The sequence below is a fragment of the Perca fluviatilis genome, chromosome 18 (assembly GCF_010015445.1).
Source record: "Perca fluviatilis chromosome 18, GENO_Pfluv_1.0, whole genome shotgun sequence".
Lineage (NCBI taxonomy): Eukaryota > Metazoa > Chordata > Actinopteri > Perciformes > Percidae > Perca > Perca fluviatilis.
The window spans coordinates 24,793,788-24,817,019 of record NC_053129.1 but is presented as its reverse complement, the minus strand read 5'-3'; the positions used below and the strand labels follow the sequence as shown (position 1 = coordinate 24,817,019).

General features: G+C 39.2%; 2 protein-coding genes across 2 annotated transcripts in view; one reads left to right on the top strand and one right to left on the bottom strand.

Moving 5' to 3' along the window:
• Nucleotides 1-6,941, bottom strand: part of lama2 (laminin, alpha 2) — a gene marked incomplete at its 3' end in the record, with an annotated part of 199,379 nt that extends 192,438 nt beyond the window's left edge. Inside the window, exon 1 of the mRNA XM_039781351.1 lies at nt 6,768-6,941. Coding sequence (XP_039637285.1) covers nt 6,768-6,834 — 67 coding nt within the window. The remainder of the gene's footprint in view (nt 1-6,767) is intronic.
• Nucleotides 6,942-8,747: 1,806 nt separating this feature from the next.
• On the top strand, nt 8,748-21,993 carry LOC120547095 (vesicular inhibitory amino acid transporter-like). Its single transcript, XM_039782504.1, has 8 exons — nt 8,748-8,851; nt 9,451-10,120; nt 16,519-16,655; nt 17,405-17,525; nt 17,802-18,004; nt 19,267-19,504; nt 19,853-20,015; nt 21,656-21,993. The coding sequence occupies exons 1-8, from the start codon at nt 8,748-8,750 to the stop codon at nt 21,967-21,969; spliced, it is 1,950 nt and encodes a 649-aa protein (XP_039638438.1). The 3' UTR covers nt 21,970-21,993.
• The last annotated feature ends 1,239 nt before the right edge of the window (nt 21,994-23,232 follow it).

Genomic DNA, 23,232 nt, shown 5'->3' with positions numbered 1-23,232 from the left:
TGCTACACATGCACACCCTGTATGAACTCACATGCACACACATTTACCAATGCATCAACTCGTGCTCTGTTTCTTTCTGTGTCTAAGCCCACAGTAGAATGGAGCTGGGCAGAGCAGCTATTGTGTCCCTGGTAGAATGAACTATTGATTTTCTCCTCAGCGTTATCAATGCTGTTCTGACAACAAAACAGCTAGGAAACACTCACACACATGGCGTACACACACACACACACACACACACACACACACACGCACAGACCTAGATTTTGTTCAGTGCATGATGTGCTTTGAAGGAGGCGGCACAACCCCACAGGGAAAAGCACAAGTCAAATATTAACACAATATTGTAATAAGGACACTCTAGCAAATATGCAAACAATGATGCATGCAAATAATCAAACATGCAAAACAAAGTGAACCAAATGTTTTCAGTCCTATCACACATGCAGTAGGATAAACACTGGCCCATGAACCATTAGACTGTATTTATGTATCACATGTTTATGCATTGCTTGTGCAATCAGAACGTAGCCTTTGTGAACCTCCGTAGACCTACATTATTCCATAATTCCAGTCACTATTTGTGTTTTCAAAAATTGCGACCATGATCCCATTTTCTTTCTGCAGTAAAGAGAAAGTCGCTGCTTGTCCCACTACATTTTACTGAAAAGGAAAAACATGTCAAATGTTGTTTTATTTTTTTTCACAATGTGCCAATGCAAGGAACTCTGAAAGCTTCAGTATCATTTCAGAACAGCATCCTCTTATTTTGTTTTGAGCAATTAAGCAATCTAGCAGATTTGCCACCAAAACTAAACAAATTAATGTGCAATTTACTACGGGGGGATTTAGAAGCTGCTATTGTAATCATTCTGATAATGTACTTTTTTTACTTACACAATTACCTCACAATGTTTGTGCCTTTGCTCTATTTATATTCATATTCCACATGTAATACTTCTGATACTTAGTTTAATTCCAAAAGTAATATGTCAGTGCATAACTTCATATTTTGAAATCAGCAGGTATCACCTAGCTGCAAGCCAGCGTCCTGACCTACTTCTGCCCCACACTGTGACAAGTGTCAAGAAAAAAAAACAACCCGACTAAGACTTTAACATTTCAGAGTCAGTGCCACCAAATCCTTCGCTCTTTTTTTTCTTCTCAAGCTTCGTGTCTTTCTTATTGACAGGAAGGATACAGCACTGTTCCAACTTAGCACCTGGCTAATTTTAGCTCCCTGAGGATTCCTCTAAAGTGCACACACACACACACACACACACACACACACACACACACACACACACACACACACACACACACACACACACACACACACACCTGTTGGAGTTCATGTGATCTGTGTCTTTGGCACAATGTCATTGATTAATTCTTGGCTGCCTTGAAGCCAGTGACAACTTCACAAATACAGTCTAACGATAAGCTACAAACAAACATATAGGAACATGCACATCCGAGTGCAGTAATGAGACTAATCTCATATGTAAAATCTGCAATAATAAGATTGTGAAAAAGTGCAAGCAGACACACAGTGCCAGGTTGAGTGTAAAACCCCAAGATGCCCCCTAATTAAAAACACAAGATAAACTTTCATTTCTGGTGGGAGGCCTGATGAACGATGAAGGACGAGCGTTACATGTTAACTTTTATAATTCAATCAAAAGAATCACAACAGGTACTTGACTATACTGTAGTTCCCTTTTCTTCCCATAATTTCACACTGTCAGTTTAAATAGATTTAGACATAAGACTCAATGTCCTTGTAAGGTGTGCCATTGATTTGGCAACATGTTCGTCCAAAAGTGACTTGCATTTTAGCAATTGAGAGTTCAGCTTCTTTCTCAAGTACTTTTTGAACGCTTGAAATTTCACAGTTCCTGTATTGTAGAATACACTGTTTCTAAAGTACCTCAAACCTAGTTTAGCATTTCTGTACTGCAATTTATCGGCCAACATCTACATCTGCAAAAAGCAAATATCAGTCGATATGTCAACCTGGTGGATTCATAGGTCCAACTCTGTATTTGACATTTGGACATTGGTGGAGCTGGGAACTGAACAATTAACCCTTTAATTACTGGACAACTATTCCTAGCACCTGAGCGACAGATCATGCCACAAGCAGTTCTGAAACAATTAGTCCGTTTATTGATTCATTCGTAAATTGACAACAATTAGGATAATCTATTCAAGAGTTAAAATCAGCTCTACTTCTACCAGCTGCAACATAAAATGCTGCTTACACATTAATGTATAACTTATATAATCTAGTAGGCCTAATACATACCATGTATAGATGAGAATATAACACTGACTAGAGAAATGTTTCTGCAAAACGTTTTGAATGCTGGACTTTTACTTGTAATGGAGTATTTCTCTAGTAGTGCTACATTTACTTGAGTAAAGAATCTGAATACTTCCATCATGATACGGTGTGAATGTAGTAATAACTTTTGAACGTACACATTCCACCAAAACAAGTTCCTTCCTGAGGCTATTTTGCAGCAGCACCGTGGCTCCGTCCGGTGCTTAGCGCCGCCCATGACGATTGTGATTGGTTTAAAGAAATGCCAATAAATGACAGCACGTTTTTCTCCCATCCCGGGATGCTGTGTGGACTAGCCAGACCGTCCTCCGCAGCGCTGTGGAGGAAGGTCTGGCAATGCGAGACTAGTGTGAATGGGACTCTAAGGAGTAACAAATAAGTGTGTAATGTTTGTCTGTATTTATTCCAACCCCACTCTTAAATACAGCACTTGTGTATCCATAATCTGCATTCATCTGCATGTTTTAACAAACGACATATCATTTTCACCTGTTATTACAGCACAGAGCCAACTAGACTAAACTCTTGTGCATCCTTCCAATCTTCCAGATTCATTTTCTTCCTTGTCACCTTGCCTCCTCTCTTATTTTCTAGGACACATTGATTATATTTACTGAATTTGGGTCCCAGGCTGAGAAAGTCTGAGCGCTTTCCCTCTGGTGTATTACATCAAATCCATTCAGCTAAGCTCGGCTGCTTTCACATTAACATAGCAGACTGAGATCAACATATTTTGGATACATTATGACATCGGGATGAATTTACCTCATAAAAATGTTGATTTCTCTGATGGGAAGAAAAAAAAAAAAAAACACTCTTGATTCCCATCATATTCACTGCGATACCTATGGTGAGTCACATCACATTCATTCTGCCTTGGTTAAATCCACTTTACCAAACACTTATAAACACATCTATAGTTGATCTAAGGAGCCCTTTTATCTACAAATGAACTATTGTTTTTAAATTTTCAGCATAGATCCTTCCAAGGAGAAATCAGGCTGCGCCTTTGATTATCCCAAAGTTCGATAAACATCAACCGGGAAATCAATCAGTTTTCTCCTGATTGCTTTTTTGAAGATGCAGTTTGAGGTTTCTGCAGGACAGCGATATTATGAATAAGTCGCATGGATTTGCTTAATAAAAAAATGTGATTCCTCAGTTGGTTTACAATCCTGTCTGTCTGCATTCATTCCACACAGGTGTCTCTAGTGAGTTTAATACATATCCATTCATGCAAATCAGGCTGGTAACATTCACATTAATACACACACAACTCTAACAAGTCAACTTTTCTGGCAACTTCTCATAACTTTTGAAAATTTTCCCCGGCGACAGCCACACATTCTTGACATTTAATATCTTTTATCAATATAGTTGTTTGGCTTGGCTCTAGAGCCTCATGCATCATACTGACACTCATTTGATGGAAAGTTCAAAATGGAGTTCAAAACTTATTTTGCAAGAAGAATCATATTGATGCAAAGTATATAACAGTCTTCACAGGAGCAAAATAATTCATATTGTCCAAGCGATGTTAGAGTTTTCTTTTATATTTATTTATTTATTCACCTGTTTTGCACTTATGCTTTTCAACTGATAGGACTGCGTCCAATTTCGTTGTACACGTACAACGACAACAAAGACTATTCTTCTTCTGTTTTTCTGCTGATTATTACACTGAACTTTTCTGGCTTTATGATGATGCAGTGGAGTTTCATTTTTCGACTTAACATTATTGACTAATACAGGCATCAAACCAATGTGAAAACACGGTTTAGGGCTGCATCAATTAAAGCTATAAGTGTCTTTTCATCATCAACAAATGTTTCCTCCAATGCCTAACAACTCTTAAATTAGGGGTGCACGATACAGAAAATGTCACGATTCGATATCGATTTTTAGGCTCACGATTTCATTCAAAAATCCATTTTCGATTCAAAAACGATTCTCGATTAAAACAACGATTCACAGTATGTAAATGCAGTTACTTTTCCCATGTGATTGCAGTAGACATGCATTTTTTTTTTTAAATATGAATCGATTTTTGGAATTCTATGAACCGATTTTGAATGGGTAGAGCTTGAATCGCGATTTGAATGTGAATCGATTTTTTTCCATCTTAAATGCAGCCTCCTTCCTTTCTCCTCTCTATTTTCAGCCCCCCTCCTCCTCCTCCTCCTCCTCCTCCTCCTCCTCCTCCTCCTTCTCTTCTCTTCTCTTTCTGATTATCTCCTGGTGTCTCTCTGACCTCCGTCGCTGATAGAGAGCATGCCTGGCTGACACGCCTGGTAATGAGGCTCCTAATGCAGATGGCCTCTACCGCCCTTTTCTACTCACTTTCACTCTCTCAACACAGGCACAGTATGCAGAAACACACACATCCTGATGGCACCCCCCTCCCCCCCCCCCACCCGCCCCCACCCGCCCGCAGGTCCAAAGCACTCCTGGGTTAAACAGTATCTGCCGATGTTTTGAAGAGGATAAATAAAAGCATGACGTGCACTAGATTTGTCTCATCTTCCAAGCGCCAGTCACCAACGCCAAACCTTCGCTCGACAGACACACACATGCAAACAAACCCTCCACACACTCATGTGTTCAAACGGCTCACCGATCATCTTCCCGTATTGAAGTATTTGTTTTCATGTTCTAAAAATGCCCACTTTTACAGCATTTTTGTAATAAGTGGGGCAATTTGACTAATAATAGGCATCAGGAATTTTGCTTGAATAAGTTGACTCTTATGGTGCGCCATGTTACTGTATGTTGATTTTGGCTGTCAATCCCCAACTCCACTGAGGGCATTGTTGCTCATTTTTCATTGTTGACTATGTCACGGCCCTAACACACAAAGCACGCACATCAATGTTTCACAATTTCACAAATACACCAATTACAAGTAAAAGAGCAGCGGCTCTTCTCAAGTGCATTTCATGACTCGGTTTGAGCTTTAAAAAGGTTGGTTCACCAAATGTCTAAAACATATATAATATGTTCTCACTTAACCCCGGTGGTATCCAGGCATGCAGATTGATGTGGTTTTATTTGTCTGGCTTTTGAGAGATTCATGATTCAAGCATTGAAAATAAGATGTGAGAAATTTATCATCAATGTTTCTTTCTAGTTATAACTCTAGATAATCCACAACACACTGTGAACACTGTTTTATATAGACCCTTTATTTGGTAGAAAATAGTTCAAACTCAGGAATGTATATCGTATCTGCGTGACTAGATCCCACTATAGATTAATAAAAAAAAACAGAAAATGTATTTTCATAATTTGGGTGAACAACCTTCAAGTCATGTTGTGATTGAAAACTGAAAACTGTAAAAAAAAAGAAAAAGAAAAGAAAGAATCCGCAGATTCCGTCTGGGCCTGATTAATAGCGGTCTTAGAGGAATACACAGAGGCCAGCCTGTCGGTCAGTTAACTAACAGATAGAAAAACGACATACTTCACACTAACAATGAGATATCAATGACAATCTGAACTTCGTATCATTGGGAAAATGACACCTGGGCAAACTGCACAAATTCCAAAACCAATGTGCCATACTGTCAAAACTTCTTTTACAAACTAAATTGTCTTAATCTTCTGATGATTTGTATGGCCTACAGTAGGATACAGATCATTGTGCATAGTCTACATTGACTCATGCACTGGAACTGTGTGAAAAACAAGACTCCCTAGGGGGGTAGACATAACTTGCACAGAGTAATGATAAACTCTGTTGGCTAAGCAGTAACTGCAAAAGGACAATCCAAATGACATTAAGGTGTGCTGCAATTAGTACATTAAGTTTAGCTATGTCAAGGAATGTCATGTTGACTTGACTTATGTGTCTAAAAAAATAACAAATCCAAATAAGACGTGCATTTCTCTGACCCCTAATGATTCGTAATGGTTCTCAATGTTTTCTGGCTACTTGAACATCACAAACAACAGACAACCAACTGACAAGCATCTGTCGCTGTCCATGTAACTTTACGTGCTCTCTTTTGTGTTTGTTTTAATTAGCTAGCTAGGCTCAACACGGTATGTCATGAAAGGGTGATGATTTGCCCTCTTCTGTTAACGATAAACAAAAGTAAAGAAGCCCTCAGCAAAGCGAGAGTTGTTGACTAAACAAAATGTGATCAATGAGGACATTGAATCATTGTCTTGCTTAGGACACTGATGTTAGGGCGTTTAAAAGCGTGTGTTTAAAAGCCTCTCGTGGTCAGACATGACACTTTTTATGTAGGCGTGAGTTAGCCGCTGACTGATTAGCTAGCTTATTAAGGGAAATGAGCAACGGCCCCGAGGGAGTGACACGGAGCTCAAGTGAGTGTTGTGCCGCGGTAAATTCCTCTCGCGGTGCCGAGTATTGGTGTATCGATCGGTGGCCTTATCTATCGGTCTGTCGAGGACTCACCTCTCTGCTGGGCATGGCAGCATTGCCATAGCAACGCGGTCAGAAGCACGAGCCGGAGTTGCTTCATTTTGTCCTCTGTTGAAGTTTGGATATCGTACCGCGCGCGCTTGGAGTCAGCGCCGTTGTCCTCTCGCGCAACTCTGTGTTGCGTTTAATGTCAGAGGAAAGTTTCACAGAAGTTGAACAAAACTCTCTCTCTCTCTCTCTCTCTCTCTCTCTCTCTCTCACACTCACTCTCTCTCTCTCCCTCTCTCTCTCTCTCTCTTTCTCTCTCTTTCTCTCCTCCCCTCTGCTCTGTATACGCTCCACGTTTAATCTTGGAGCAGAGGAGGAAAGAAATGATAATGAAAAAATATGGAAACATGTAAAAACTGGGAAAAGATAGATAGATAGATAAATAGATACATAGATTGATTGATAGATAGATAGATAGATAGATAGATAGATAGATAGATAGATAGATAGATAGATAGATAGATAGATAGATAGATAGATAGATAGATAGATAGATAGATAGATAGATAGATAGATAGATAGTTTTAAGCACCAACATGTACTCAAGGTGTCGCAGAAAGGCCCCATCAGTTAATCAGAATTTTTAGCTTGTTGAGATTGTGTTAATTTGTAATAGCCTACTTTATAAACTGTTGGGTGCTGTTACTAACAGTTAATTAAAACATGTAACATGCTATTTTTAAACATTACATCCTGGGGCTTTTGGGAGCATTTATCAACTCTGAATTTGTGTAATCAGATTACTTTTTGTTGTAGTCCAGTGAGCTTTCAAGCAATAGGCTATTGTAAGAACACTTTCTACAGCTTGTATAAAATATGAACCTGAGTGTGAGGTAGGTGCTATAACACTGAATCCACAAAGGGCTTTAAAGCATAACCTATAGGCCTACTGTTACATCAGGGTGCTGCAGAACTGGAGCAGTTTTGAAAATGCTTCAGATGCTACAAAGAAAATGAAGTATTGCATCAGCAGTTCTTCGGCTACCACAAACAAAGACCATAGAAGGGCAAAGAAACAATAACTAAATGGAGCACAGAATAATTAAGATGTAAAGAGTTGGACAGAAGTTTTTGGTCCAGTGAGTTACACAACTGTTCTGTGGCTCCTCCTGCTGCCCTGCACAACTCACCACAGTCCGGGGCAAAACTTAAGAAACCTATTATGAACATTCATAAAAATACAGAGACATAAAATAGGGGAAAACAATGTAAATATGTTATCCATTTGCATAGATAGGTTTGTATACTAAACTCAGAACGTTGTTCGAAAAGTTTCTAAAGTGAAATGTGAAACTAGCTGAATTTTTTTTTTTTTTTTAAGATTATTTTTTGGGCTTTTTCCGCCTTTATTTTGATAGGACAGCCAGGTGAGAAAGGGGAGAGAGAGAGAGGGGGACTGAACCAACCCGGCCACCTGAATTCTTTTTTTACTGGAGTGTAATGCGAAGGTTACAAGTTTACAGTTACAACAACACAAGCACCTAAATCTGTATTTTAATTAGAGGATTGCTTTTTTGAGAATATATTTTATAAAGTGTATATTTTATTCTGCACAAAATAAAAGTGAATGAAACTTATAGGTATCTACTGTGAAGGCAAGCATAGCAGTTTACTCCTTCACTGTTGAAAACACTGGTATATTATAATGTTACAGCTCACCAACTTGTCAATCACTTCATACACCTGCATGTGTGTAGTAGTGCAATTGTGTGTGTGTGGCTCTGGTGTGTGTGCAGTTTCTTTACAGGCAGACATTGTTAGTGTGTGTGTGTGTGTGTGTGTGTGTGTGTGTGTGTGTGTGTGTGTGTGTGTGTGTGTGTGTGTGTGTGTGTGTGTGTGTGTGTGTGTGTGTTCAGGGAGAATTTGTGTATGAGTATGTTTACGTGTCCAGTGTCAGTCAAGCTCCCCCAGACCCTTAGACCTCCAGATGCAAGAAGGCTGACTCTGCATACAAGGAGGCTGAAGATGGGCTCTCTTCGCTGGGCTCGGAGCTCTCGGCAGCCCTGGAGTAGTGCTGGGTCTCTGTGGGGCTGGGCCCTATCGAGGCTACACCTAGACTGGACAACAAGGTGAGTCACATCATGGGATATATTAATTTATAGATTTACTATATTATTGATTTACACATTGAAATACTTATTTATATTATGATAAATACATATATTCAACAAAGCTGTTTTGTGAGCGTCATGTAGAGTATCTGCTAAGTTAATTGACACAGAATATTATTATTAGTAGTATTATAGTATTATTATTAAGAAACGTATAAATAAATATTGTTTAGATTCCTCATAAAAATCTACCTGCACTAATATGTGACAGCATGCATTTATACATACATACATTATTAGAAAAATAAATTAATGAATAAAGTGTGTTTATAGCACCTTTCTATTTGTATTTTCTTACTTTCTAGAGTGGGAGTCACAAAGTAATAAAACTACTTGTTCTCTTTATATGTTAATCATTTTTTGTTTCTTTGATTTAGATAAACCCTACAACATTCCAACAATTTACCGCAGCATAGTGTCATTTCTTTTAGTTATTTTAACCACATCCTCATAGAAATGGGTCTTCCTATTGGAATAAAATTATTCTAATTTAGTGAAGTGGATGAGGGCACAGAAAAGATGAACTTAAAATTAAATGAAGTGGTTTTGGTTAGCAGGTTGTTTCAGGAGGATGAAGAGATGCTGATTCTGACCCACAGCGATGAGTTGAACAGAACCTATGGTGAGGACAACATTACAAACAAAAATAACAGAAGCTCGGATGACACCAAAAGAAACAGAACGTCCATATTTGGAAGGAACAGCCTGCCTCCGACTGAGCAAGATAATCCCAGTATCCCAGGATGCACCAGCACATTGTTGCAGGAGAGTCCAGCTTTTAAAGAAACCAGAGCTACTGTAATCTCCACTGGACCCAGAACCATCACCATAACTTCAGCGGTTTCTGCTGCAGACTCCGTTTGGTTCAAAAACAACAAGAGTTATGGCAAAAGAAGAAGATCCTCTGAGATGCGTGCTGACAAAACAGGAAGCAACGTTGAGAAGAACCCGAGTTTCAACCAGAACCAGAGTAAGAAAAGAGGATCCTCCAGGCTGTTCAGAGGGAATATGCAAAAACAGAGACTTTCTGAGGATGTAGAGAAGAAAAAGGAAGGAGAGGAAACCGTGGAGGGAACTTCTCCGTTCTGTGCCAGCCTTGAAGAAGAGAGAGCTAGGATGAGTTTGGCTAATCCAGTTCAGAGCCCCAGAACCGGCACCCCTGGTCTTAAGCCTACTCTCACCATCACCGCCTGGGAGGCTGGCTGGAATGTCACAAATGCTATACAGGTACACTTATACAGTATACATGCATGGTCGGAAATCTTTGCAAAATCTTTGTTTTATCTTAACCCCAAGTCACACCAATGTCAGGACAATGTGTACCATTGCCAAACTATACCTTCATTCGTTTAGACTTATGAATACTGTATGTTTTCCTACTTTCCAGGAAGGCTTGCCACTGTAGGTTTATCCCTCTTTGATCCCTTTTCCTGTTTCCTTGGCACGACACAACCTCAAATTGCTCCCAATATGTATATGTGGGGGAGTCACCAAGATGTAAGCCTCTGCCAAAGTAATGTAATGTTTCATATAATGGCATGAAACCTGAAACCAACATAACTAATCCATGCCAGTGAATTAATATGCGTCGGTCAAAGTTATTTAACCCTCTTGTTGTCCTCGGGTCAAATTTGACCTATTTTCAAAAAGTTTCTATATCAGAAATGTGGCTTTCTTTCAACCAAATTGTAAAAAATAAAAAATAACCTGGATGCTTCCCTTCAACTGTTACTCTGCACAAGTAAAACAAATAATCAGTTCACTACTTTGATTGAATTTGGGTGTTTTATTCAATTTTATAGCATTTGAAAAAAAATGAAAGACAAAAATGTCATGGCGCCTGGGTAGCTCACCTGGTAGCGCAGACACCCATGTATAGAGCTTTACTCCTCGACGCAGCGGCCGCAGGTTGTCATTCCCCCTCTCTCTCCCCTTTCATGTCTTCAGCTGTCCTATATAAATAAAGGCCTAAAATTACCAAAAAATAATAATAAAAAAAAAAACAATGTCTAAAAAAGCTTCAAAAAATATCTGGGGTAAAAAAAAAAAAAGGCAAAAAAAGAGCATAGACAAAAATGAAAAAAATGTCAAAACGGTGGGAAAAGAGACAAGTGTCGAAAAAGACGACGTAAATGTTGGAAAAAACATTTATTTACATTTTGACCCAGAGAAAGAAAAAGTTGCACGGTCGACGGGAAGACAACACAAGGGTTCATCATTGCATAATCTCGCTTTGCCAGACCCTCCCACAAAGCGCGCCGAAGGAGGTTCTGGCTACTCCACATAGCATTCGGGGATGGGAGGAAAACGTGCTCTGGTTTTGTGGCATTTCTTTAAATCCACCAGAATCGTCACGGGCGGTGCCAAACTGTACAGAGCCACTGCAAAACGAGAGAAAACTCAGATTGGACAGATAGTCTAGCTAGCTGTCTCAATTTACCCTGCAGAGATCTGAGGAGCAGTCAACCATAGTCCTCATAAATCCACTTTATCCACACATTTAAAATTCCAACCCAAAGAAAGCGGAAGGAAACAGAAAATACATGCATCCGGTGGAGTTTCCACTGTTCTTGGTTTCATTTTTATTGCAGCTGCAAACTTGGAATTCATTATTTTGTTGGTTCAATTTTAGCATGTCATTCCTCCTTTTTCTCTAAAACTTTGTATCTCTCTCTCTCTCTCTCTCTCTCTCTCTCTCTCTCTCTCTCTCTCTCTCTCTCTCTTGCAAAATGCAAATGTAAAATGTAAATGCCAACTGTTTAGGCGCCAAGCTGCACAATACATTCAAAAAGCATTAAACATGCAGACTAGTTAATCTGCTCCCACTGTGTTTTGATATTATTAAACAATGCTTTGTGGTCTTGCAGGCTGTTTGTCAGTCCACATAATCAAATAAAGCGTGAATAAAATAAAATAAATTTAAAGCTCCCAGTCACAGTGTGTGCTCGTGGCGGTAATGCTAATAGCTTATTATGCTGTAAATGCTGAGCCGTATTCAACTGCTGCACTCTTGTAAATGTGTCCTTTCACTGAACGACTTTAGTGTAATTGGAGTGCGTTACTGGGTCCATAAAGAACATCAATACAGTATACGCATGAGTCTGACTTTATGACCGTCTGGAAGAGGACAGCATTTGCAAAGATCAACCATACAGATACACCAAAAGCCACACACACACACACACACACACACACACACACACACACACACACACACACAGAATGAAGACACAATGAAGACACGCTTGCATTCAGGAGTTAAGATAAATTTACATCAAATGCTTTTGCATCACGTTGCCGTAAACACCGATTTTAATTCATCGTTAGCACTGTCGTCAGTACATAAATACATCCTATACCAACATGATCTTTAGTAGATAAACAAGTATTTTATGTGCTTGGTTTATCGATACTAGACTATCTATCTGAGAGCCAGGATTTATTTTTTCCTGTAAGTAATTAAGGTAAGTAATTAGAGACCAAATTTCTGTGCCAGACAAGGCACAAAATCTGAGGTTTAATTTGCCTATTCAAATCTAAGATTTGTTACTTATGTCACCTCAATGCTTGCATCTTTATTTAAATTAATTTGTTCCTTGAAACCACGGCTGTGATTTAAATACTTCCTATTTTACTGTATTTTACATCAGCATGTTTTGTTTTTTTAAAACTCTGCTTAAAGAGCATCGGCTTCTTTCCGGGGTTGTCGGGTTTAATGATTTATAGGTTATTCATTACCTGCAGCGCACTGTAATCAGGAACCTTAACCAAATGGATTGCTCAGTAATCCCTTTGGCTGAGGTCACAGATGGGTTAAATTGAGGTGACTATTGGATGACTCACATAGCAGAAAGAAGTCTTTTCATTAAAGGTGACGATTCGCTGCATGCTTGAAAACCTCAGACGGTGATGGATGACCACATAGTAACAATAAAAAGACGCAGAATGTACAGTGTCTGATATATAAACACAGATCAGTGATGACAAATCCATTTGTTCAGAGGCTATTAATGATAAAAAAAAGAGCATCAGTTCTATCTCCTATCAAGGCTAAAAAGAAAATATGTATTTTCTGGTGGTTGTATATTGATGCCGATTTAACTATGATATGACTGTCTGCCAGCTTAATCAAGTTTTTATTAGAGAGCAAATTTGCTGCCAAAAAATGCAAAACAAAACCAGCTCCAGCTCTCAAGGCTCCCGACTTGGGAATATTCTGAAACTCGGTTTTGATTCCCGCCTGACTTTTAATTAGGCAGCTCGTCTTCGCATGTCTTCATGGAAGATTAGAGCCCTGAACCTTTTCATTTCTGACACTGAGGAAAAGCTGCCTATGATTGTATGCTTTTGAGCGTCATTTTACCTTAATGGGGAGGGAATTCAAGTTCCAAATTGTTAATTTTTTTCAAATCCAAACACTAGCTGATAAGAATGTCCCCTTTTTGTTTTGTAAAAGATTGCTGTAAAAAGTGATTTGGTTCATCATGCTGCCAAATACGTCCCGAGATGCTGTAAAAAATTAAGACCGAAATAAAATGCTGCTGGTTATCCATTAAAAAAGTTCATTTCTGCAGTTCATGTTTACGACCATTCATTCGTCATTACCATTGTCATCACCGTCTTTGTTATTATCATCCTCATCTCCACTACTACATAATCTTTTTTGTACTCTTGTATTAGAATGTCTTGTCTTATCTGTTGTGCATTTTTTTACTCTTCACCGTGGGATGGTGAGAAACAAACTGCTGCTGCTGGCGAACAGCGGTCTTTGAAATTTGCTTGGCCAATTGCTTTGGCCGCGACTCTGGAAGACTTGGAGTTAAGCACTGAAGTCATTCTTAAAAAAGGAAGATGTGTTCGGAGTTTTGCCGACCGAATACGGCAAAGGTTTACTCTATCAACTAGCGTTGCTCTGGTTGGCTATGATTGCAGAGGGAATTTGAAAGACAACCATTTATCCCGCCCCTCGGATTGAGCCCTGCCAATGGTGAGTTCCCAGACCCAACATCTTGTATGTGGGTCTGGCTTGTCAGGCTACTATCCAGTCGCATTATGGGAAATGTAAGAACCTCTTTTTTGAAGCTTGTTTAGGGACTAAAAGTAGGATATCTCTGTTTTGATTTTTACCATATTTCTAAGAAAATGCCTTGTGAGTCAGAAACATTTATGGAAGCGCTTTAATAAATTACTGGAATACCCCTTTAATTAATTATTTACTTTATAAAATCCCTCCACAAGTTTCCACAGCCCAAGGTGCAGCTTTAAATAGCAACCAAAAGAAGAGTCCAAAGATATTACATTTTCTATCATATGTGACGGGCAAATTCTACATTTGAGAATGTATGTCCCGTTATTAAAATGTCAAACCTGTCTGTTTCTGGTCGCTTCTGCTCTACCTTATCCCCTCATGGTAGGGAAAGACATTTCTCTATCACTTATTTGTGCCAGGGGCATGTGCTTGCATAAAATATCGTGCATGACCTGAAAGAGCAGCAGTTGAAATCTTGCACCTGGGAAGTTCAGACAGGAGCAGTGAATGTAATAATCTTTATTTTCCGGTGGCCAATATTGAGTATGTAAGTGTAAGGTAAGAGTAAGAGTAAGGTATTGTGGCAGGATGAAGCTGAATTGTGATTGGGAGCTGTTTCAAGTTGTGCTCTGAGTAACCAATAAGGAATTAGTTGGCAAAAACACAGAGAGAAAGAGAAGTGGAGGGAGAGAGAGAGAGAGAGGGGAGAGGGGGATGAAATCCGATACGTGATTGTCAAACAGCTTTCATCCCCAGCAGCTCCATCTGAACATCAAAGCTCTATCAGCATGCCTAAACAGACATCAGTTACAAAATAGTGACTTGAAAGAGAGAGAATGTGTGCTTGTCTGTTTCTACATCCACAGTGTGTGTATAGTGTGTCTATGATGTGCCTCCATAACTCTCTCAGTGAGTGTGTGTATCTCCATGTTCCAACATTCATAACGCAGCAGCTCCATCAAAGTAGCTTGCTCCAATCACCCCTCGTCGTGCTCCTCTTCCTCCTTCAACCTCCTGCTCTCTGTGAGGTCGCTCCTCTCCTTCCTCTTCCCGCTCTCTATTCTGTTTCCTTCTCTCCTCATAGCCTCTTTCTTTACTTGCCTTCTTCCTCTTCCCGCCTCCATTCCCTCTTCTCCTGTCTCTCTCTCTCTCTCTCTCTCTCTCTCTCTCTCTCTCTCTCTCTCTCTCTCTCTCTCTCTCTGGCAGTCGCCCCCCTCCACTCTCCTCTGCCGTTCTGCTCCTGCTGGTCTCCTGCATCCTCAAACTCTCCAGGCATCACGCCAAAACTTTCCTCTCGCATCCTCATCTTCTGTTCAACTGTGAACACTTTCTTCTCTTTTCGTTTCCTTTCTTTCTTTAGTCGTTCCTTTTTTTCTCATTTCTTGCAACAACATTTTAGATGTTACACATTTTAACAATTTCTGATGGAAACAGGTTAAAATGAGCATCAGGCAGTATGATGAGATTGGTTAAGTTAGAGATCTGATATCCGTGTCCCTTGTTTATAGGAACTAACACTCAATTTTAATTTTTGTTTAGTAAGCCTTCCAGGAGTAGATAGGCCAAACAAACAGGACTTTTCACCCAGGAGACTGGTGGGTTTGTCTCCAGTTTAACCCTCATGTTGCCCTCGGGTCAAATTTGACCCGTTGTCAAAGTTTCAAAATCAAAATTATGGGTTTCTTTCAACCAAATTGTACAAAAATAACCATGGTTCCATACATGAAAAAGGCTGTGATCATACATCCACATACATTCCTCTGATATTAACTATTAGTCAAAATAATTCACAATTTCTGGCTTTTTAACAAAAAATTAGGTATAACCTAATATGAATTATGTTTATGACTATGAATTCCAAAAATAAGTGTAAAACTAGTGCAAATAAGTTGGCTAAGAAGATGTAACACAGAAGAATTGGGTGATAAATTATACTTACTATGTTTTATAAACAGGCAAACAGACTGGGTCCATTTTGATGGTAAGACAACACAAGGGTTAAGTAAACGGCGAGTCATTTCAACTGTACGGAGCAAACGGAATTTTGTCAAATTCCCTGTCACGTGCGAAATTACGTTACGTATGTTTGCACGGGAGTGAAGTAACGCAACAAATGTACTTATTATAACCCAAAACTTAACTAACAATTTTTTTTTGAATCTTGACCAAGTAGTTTTTGTAAACCTATCCAAACTGCGACCGTTTCACAATGAGACAGAACACGCTTCTGTGGGTCGGACTTGTTAATATTTATAATTTTCATCCTTAATTTCTTTATCGTTTATATTGTTGTAATTCTTACTTTTCCTCTTATTCAAATAATATATATATTTTTTTTTATTGCACAATTTCCTTTTAGACCAATCCAAGTGAAATATAATGGAAAATATCAAAAGGAGTTTGTCATCAGCATTGTTTCTTTCATTTAGATCAATTGTCATGGGTACATCTTCACCACTCGACTACCTGGGAGCACCATGAGAGAGTTTTTGAGACAGCTTTTCAAATTATGTCTTGATCTCTTCTCATTCCTTATCTTCCTTAACAAACCAACCCATCTTTGTTCTTTCTTCCCATCTCTCTCTTCTACCTTCAGGGTATCTTTGTGTTGGGTTTACCCTTCGCTCTGGTCCAGTCAGGTTATGTGGGTCTAGTTCTGCTGGTTCTGTCAGCCTGGGTGTGTAACCATACAGGCAGCATCCTGGTGGCCTGTCTATATGAAGAAGAACAAAGGTATGTTTTTGTTTTTTATCATATTCTATTAATTTGGTGTCAATTAGCTAAGTGCAATATCACTTTATAATCAGTTTACATCACTTTTACTACATAATCACTACAGTCTGCTTTCTATTTTACTGATAGCAGATGTACAAAGCAATTTTTGTAGCACTTCTGGGCCGTGGTTCCCAAAGAGCAGTGTGTTCGGTACTGGGATGTTTATTTCTTTCTTGGAGTGTTTTTTTTTTTTTTTTTTTTTTTGTACCCTTTTTTTTTCCCACCCCTCCCCCAATGGCAACAATTTTCTCACGGAGTCGTTCTCATATGTATTCCTTCTCTTCTATTGAGACTCTAGGGATCTAACCATGTGCTAATTGTTATGACCAGTGATGAGAAGAGAAATACATGTTTTATTCATGAACATTAGAAAAGTGGTGAGCCAGTCAGAAAAACCCCACCCCCCCAGCAAAAAAAAAAAAAGTGAATTGTTGTGCGTAACCATGGTGTTTGTGACTTACTTTTGCGGCATTGATTCATGGGGTTTAGTGAAAAAAAATTTAAAAAAAAAAATATAAATAAAAAAAAAAAAAAAAAAAAAAAAAAATTTTTTTTTTTGGTTTTTTTTTTTTTTTAAAGATGTACTTAAAATATGCTAACAGTTCAAAGACCACATGCTGTAGCTGTGATAACCGTGACAATGGTCAAAAATGTGAATATGTATCAGACACAATTTATCACAGTAAGAAGGTGTTTGTATCTTTCAGTGGAGGCTCGGTGTCAAAGGTCCGAGTCCGACACAGCTACCAGGACGTAGTGGAGGCCTGCTGCGAAGGACTGTGGCCCAACTGGCCTGGACTGGGAGGGTGGATGGTGAATGTATCTCAGGTAACACACACACACACACACACACACACACACACACACACACACACACACACACACACACACACACACACACACACACACACACACATTCTTTATTATGCAAAATCGCTATGCACATGTCTATAAACTAAGGCTTGAGACTTTTCTTACACTGGAATAAATTACTTTAACATTTTTCAAGATGTACATGTATAGTATAGATGAACAGGTTTGTTTCCCACAGGAAATGCATGAAGTAAACATCTCTCTTTGCACCGTGTTTCTCTTTTATCCCAGGTCATTGAACTGTTAATGACGTGCACCCTGTATCTGGTCGTCTCCACCGGTCTGTTGTCTGACAGTCTATCAGGGATGGCTGTTCCTCGATCGGTGTGTTCTCTGGTGTCTCTGATGTTCCTGCTGCCCTGCCTGCTGCTGACTGATCTCAGACCAGTCTCCACCCTCAGCCTGCTGTGCTCCCTGGCTCACATACTGATCAGGTGATTGAATAGAAGTGATTGAACATCAATTCCTCAATCATATTAAGTAAAGACAACAATGTGGCCTTTATAATCTGCTCTCATTCTCACTCCTGTGATCATTTTGCAGCTGCTGCTGCTGGTTATGCTGTCTGCTCCCACCTGCTGCACACTGCTGTTACTGGTTGTTTCATTTCATTTCTCATGCCAGGTGTCTGGGGAAAATGGAGCTGGGTCTTACAGTAAAGATCTTTGGCTCCTGGCTCCCTCTGGTTTCTCTATTCTTTGGCTATTAAGTCATGTGCAAATACATGTTTCTTCTTGGTTTATTCCCTAACAATTCAAGGCTTAAAGCTATAGTGTGCAACGTTTTTATATTAATACATGTGGATGCACCAACAGTGTTGTTGTCATTACTTAGAATTCCTCAACGGAGCGACAGAAACTACGCACTATAGCTTTATGCAGAGGGAAAAATATTTTATTTGAACCCTTATCTATTTTTGCTGAATATCTTGCTCAAATCACCAAATTAAAGTCCATATGTTGCATACAGTACACATACTGTAATGGTATATGATAAACACAACATTTAACTAGTTTTGTAAAAAAAAGAAAGAAAAAAAAACGTTCATTCAGTGCAGTTACTTTTTATCTGTCTCATGTTATCTTGTATTTTTCTTTAGATTCATGGATGTTTCCAAATGAATAATAGCACAATAAAACAGTTATTACTGTGCTTTTATTCATGTATATGATTAAGGATTGTGTATCCTATTTTATTCAGAAAAACATATTGTCTATACTATCCTTTGAAAACCATGTATCTCCAAAATGTCAACCTTTCGTGAGCTTTGTTTTTAAATTGTTCATTTAACCAAGAAGTAGGATCATTTCTAACCATACAGGGACAATTAATTCAATTTATTAAAACAAATTGGAGCTACATGGTAACAAGTATTAATAGTATTTGGATATCAGTATTTTATTTTATTTTATGCAATTAAAATTGACGGTCCCTTTGTTCATTTCTGCTTTATTTCTTGTATTTTCTTTTCTTTTATACATTTCTTTAATTTTCCTCGCGTGTCTTTAGGCAGGACGTGTGCTTTTATTGCCCTGTGTAACTGAGAGTACACAGCTAATATATGGACCTTCCTGTGCAAATACATGTTGAATAATAAATGAATGAAAGAATTATCAATACATTTATTTTAGATGTTTCATTCATGGAGCACTATCTTTTCTCATTTTCTCTCCTTTTGTCTCTGACCCTGTGTCAGCCTGCTGGTCATGCTGTACTGTCTGAGTCGAGCCAGCAGCTGGTCCTGGTCCACTTTGTCTCTGTCTGTGGACCCGGAGAACTTCCTTGTCTCTGTGGGCGTCATCATCTTCTCCTACACCTCGCAGATCTTCCTCCCTCCTCTAGAGGGCAGTATGGAGGACAGAGGGCAGTTCAATGCCATGCTGGGGTGGACCCATGGTGCTGCTTGCATCATGAAAACTCTGTTTTCTTTACTGGTTAGTGACATATTGTGTGACACAGCAAATTCTCCTGTAATTTTAGTGACATTATTGGGTTTATAGAGTTGCTTTTATGAGTTTGTGATGCCTCTGAGGGGACTGAAGTTAGTTTTGTGCTGAGTTAAATAAATATCGTAACATAGAGATAAATAAATATAGTAATGTGGACAAATATCCAAAAAATATTAAAATATATGATATATAATAAAAATGTTGAGACATAAATAAAACATTTGGCTCAACATCTGGCTTCCAGCAGCAGGTCTAATCACAGGATGGATAAAGGGACAGACAAATGGAGTGATTGATTGACTAATTGCATTGATTGTTTCCCCCCTCCATTAGGCCGTATTAACATGGGGCGCAGAGACCAGTGAGGTCATCACAGACAACCTGCCCTCTGACCTTCGACCTCTTGTCAACCTGTGTCTGCTGGCTAAAGCCCTGCTGTCCTACCCGCTGCCATTCTACTCTGCTGCTGAAATACTACAAACCTGTCTGCTTGGAGGTGAACAATACCGACAGCTCTAATTTATATTCAAACCGCTCACCTTGCTCAAGGTATCGTCCCCAATACATTAAGTAATAGTTCCTTCAGGCCATTTATTAAAGATCTAAGGTGCAATGGTTAACATTGTGACTGTAGATCTACATTTGATACGTTACAATGACTGATTTGTAAATTACACATGGCCTTAGGAAGCTTCTCTTTCCTTTACATATTTCTTAATACTCTGTGGAGCAGCAGAGGCCTGAGGAAGCAGGCTAAGGCTGGAGGTTCCCTGGATGGTCAATGAAAATAGCGTTAGGAAAGTGAATCAGTGACATTTTTACTTTCTCATACTACCCAGTTTACTTTGAGCATGACATCTAATAGAGGCTCCAGAGGTCTACAGTGGTAAACTATCGTTAGACTGGGCAGCTTCCAGGTGGGTATCTCTGCAGGTGTTTCAGTTTGAAGAAAGGAGCATGAGCTCCCAGTTGACTTTCTATTAAAAGTTTGCGTAGCTCACATATTACTACTTTTGTTACATACTGGCATTGAGCCCCCATAACTACTAAAATTATGGTTCCCAAGAAAAATAAATGGTTAAAGGTGACTAACAAAGCAATTTTAAAACTGTTGAGGAAATATATGTTTTGCTGAACTAAGCATTGTGTTAAGAGAAAAACTACATATTCCAAGAGTAAGTAAGTGTAGCTCAGAAGTCAAACTAGCGACTAAAAAAACAGTAGAAATACTGTACAATTAATCAATTAAAGCTATAGTGCCTTAGTTTCTGTCGTCCCCATGAGAAATTCCAAGTAATGACAACAACACTGTCGTTGCATCTACACAACGCAAGCCTTGGTGATCGCACACCACCCCCACCCCTCTGGGGGACACGGAGGATTAGAAAAACATGATGGACTCTTCAGAAGAGGTAATTATCTTCACTCGAGCTTCTGCACGCAAAAGTGTCCAGACTACACCATTTTCTAAACATAGCCATACTGAGAAATACAGCGAAAGTTTTGTGGAGCTGATAGAGTTAATTAGCTTTGTATCAACTCATTTGGCAATGGCTTGAATGTAATGGACGTTCAATAACATAAAATAGTTGTGCACTATAGCTTTAAGGGCTGATCATGAGGGATGCACATGCAATGTAGTCCAATATAACTAGCAAAACATATGAAACTAAACCTTACAAATTATATAAAAATATAACCTGTATAACTCAGAAAACAAGCAGTTATTGTCATTTGAGAGCTGAGTTATCAGGGAAACGTTGCTAATGTGTTCACTGTCAACACATTTGACTGTCAACAGGACAGTGCATCATGAAGTAATCACATTACAACACTTTACATTAGTGATGTAATGTGGTTCAAATTATGAATATCTTCACTGGGCAAATGCAAAGGCAATTTAAAGCTTCCCTGTCCTCTACAGCACAACTGTCAATTCTTACAGTAAATAATCTCACTTAATTTGTCCTTGTACTACCTCTTTAATATGATGCCATACTGTAAATCAGTAAGTTGGAGGCTGATAACACATCTACATAGAAGCAACTGGAAAACAATGAGTCAGAACAGAGCAACCCATAAACCAAAGTTGCTTTTTCATGTGCAAGCAACTTCTCTGCTTCAATCTTTTGACAGATGTCCCATTGAACTCCAAACATGTCGGCCGAGGTGTGTCTCGTCCGGCCCTGTTGGTCCGCACCGCCTTGCTGATGACATCATACCTACTGGCCCTGCTAGTCCCCAGCTTCTCCTTGTTGATGGGTTTGACAGGCAGTGTAACCGGGGCAGCCATGACACTCATACTGCCGTGCCTGTTTCACCTCAGACTGCAGTGGGGCCGCCTCACTGTGAGGGACCAACTGATAGATGTGTGTATACTGAGTCTAGGGGTCATCTGTAGTGTGTCTGGTGTGATTTGTTCAGTGAAAAGACTAGTGGGAGCACTGTAGGATGGATGGATGGACAGATGGATAGATGGATAGATGGATGGATGAATGGATGGATGGATGGATGGATGGATGGATGGATGGGTAGGTAGGTGGATGGATGGATGGATGAATAGGTGGATGGGTGGATGGATGGATGGATAGATAGATAGATAGATAGATGGATGGATGGGTAGGTAGGTGGATGGATGGATGGATGAATAGATGGGTGGATGGATGGAGGGATAGATGGATGGATGGATGGATAGATGGAGGGATAGGTGGATGGATGTATGGATGAATAGGTTGATGGATGGTAGGTAGGTGAATGGATGGATGAATAGGTGGTTGGTTGGTTGGATGGATGTATGGATGGATGAATGGATGGGTAAGTGGATGGATGGATGGATGGATGGATGGATGGATGGATGGACAGGTCAAGCAGGTTGTTACAAAATAACATTTGCAAGCTCTCCTTTGCAATCATTTGTGTATAATACTTTATGACTGCATGACTACTCTTTAAAGCAGCAATAACTAATCATTTCATATTAACAAGGGTTCAAATGATTAAGTGTAATGTCAATTATTGATTTAGTAATGAGTTAGTCAAAGCATGTTCTGTAGTAAGGACAGTAAAATTCTTAAGTTACAATGGTGAAATATAACACTGTTTTACCTCTAGATTAATTCATTTTTGCTGTGCAGCATTATTGTAAAATGCAGTCTTTTGTGATATGAATGTGTGTGAACTTTATCTTTGCTGTGAAAATGGTCTAATTAGCCTATAGGGGAAATAAACAATAATAACTAAAACTTATCTTCTTCTCCTTTGAGCTGGAGGAGATGTTTTTTTCTTATCTCATGTCTGAATTTGTAATTGTAAAAATATAAAATATGTGTGTGTGTTTGTGTGTGTGTGTGTGTGTGTGTGTGTGTGAGAGAGAGAGAGAGTGAGAGTGAGAGTGAAAATAAGGTGTCTGGTTCTCCACACGTCGTTCCATCCTTCTTTCCTTGTTCCTTTTTTGCCACTTTTTTCAGGTTTCTTTTTTAGGGTTAGGCTTACAAACTATCTACCTTCTCGTGTTACAACCTAACAACCTAACAGTCTCATACACACACACACACACACACACACACACACACACACACACACACACACACACACACACACACACACACACACACACACACACACACACAGCTGACAGTGTGACAAAGTCTTTAACCCAACACACCTGTCACCTCCTTACAGATATCATTCAGTTTCATATGGCGATGTTGTGG

Bases quoted from the DNA above. Each gene is read 5' to 3' on its own strand.
- LOC120547095 (XM_039782504.1), top strand. From the start codon at position 8,748: ATGGGCTCTCTTCGCTGGGCTCGGAGCTCTCGGCAGCCCTGGAGTAGT. The intron at 16,656-17,404 runs GTATGTTTTTGT...TGTATCTTTCAG, and splicing joins CTATATGAAGAAGAACAAAG to TGGAGGCTCGGTGTCAAAGG. The intron at 20,016-21,655 runs GTGAACAATACC...ATCTTTTGACAG, and splicing joins ACAAACCTGTCTGCTTGGAG to ATGTCCCATTGAACTCCAAA.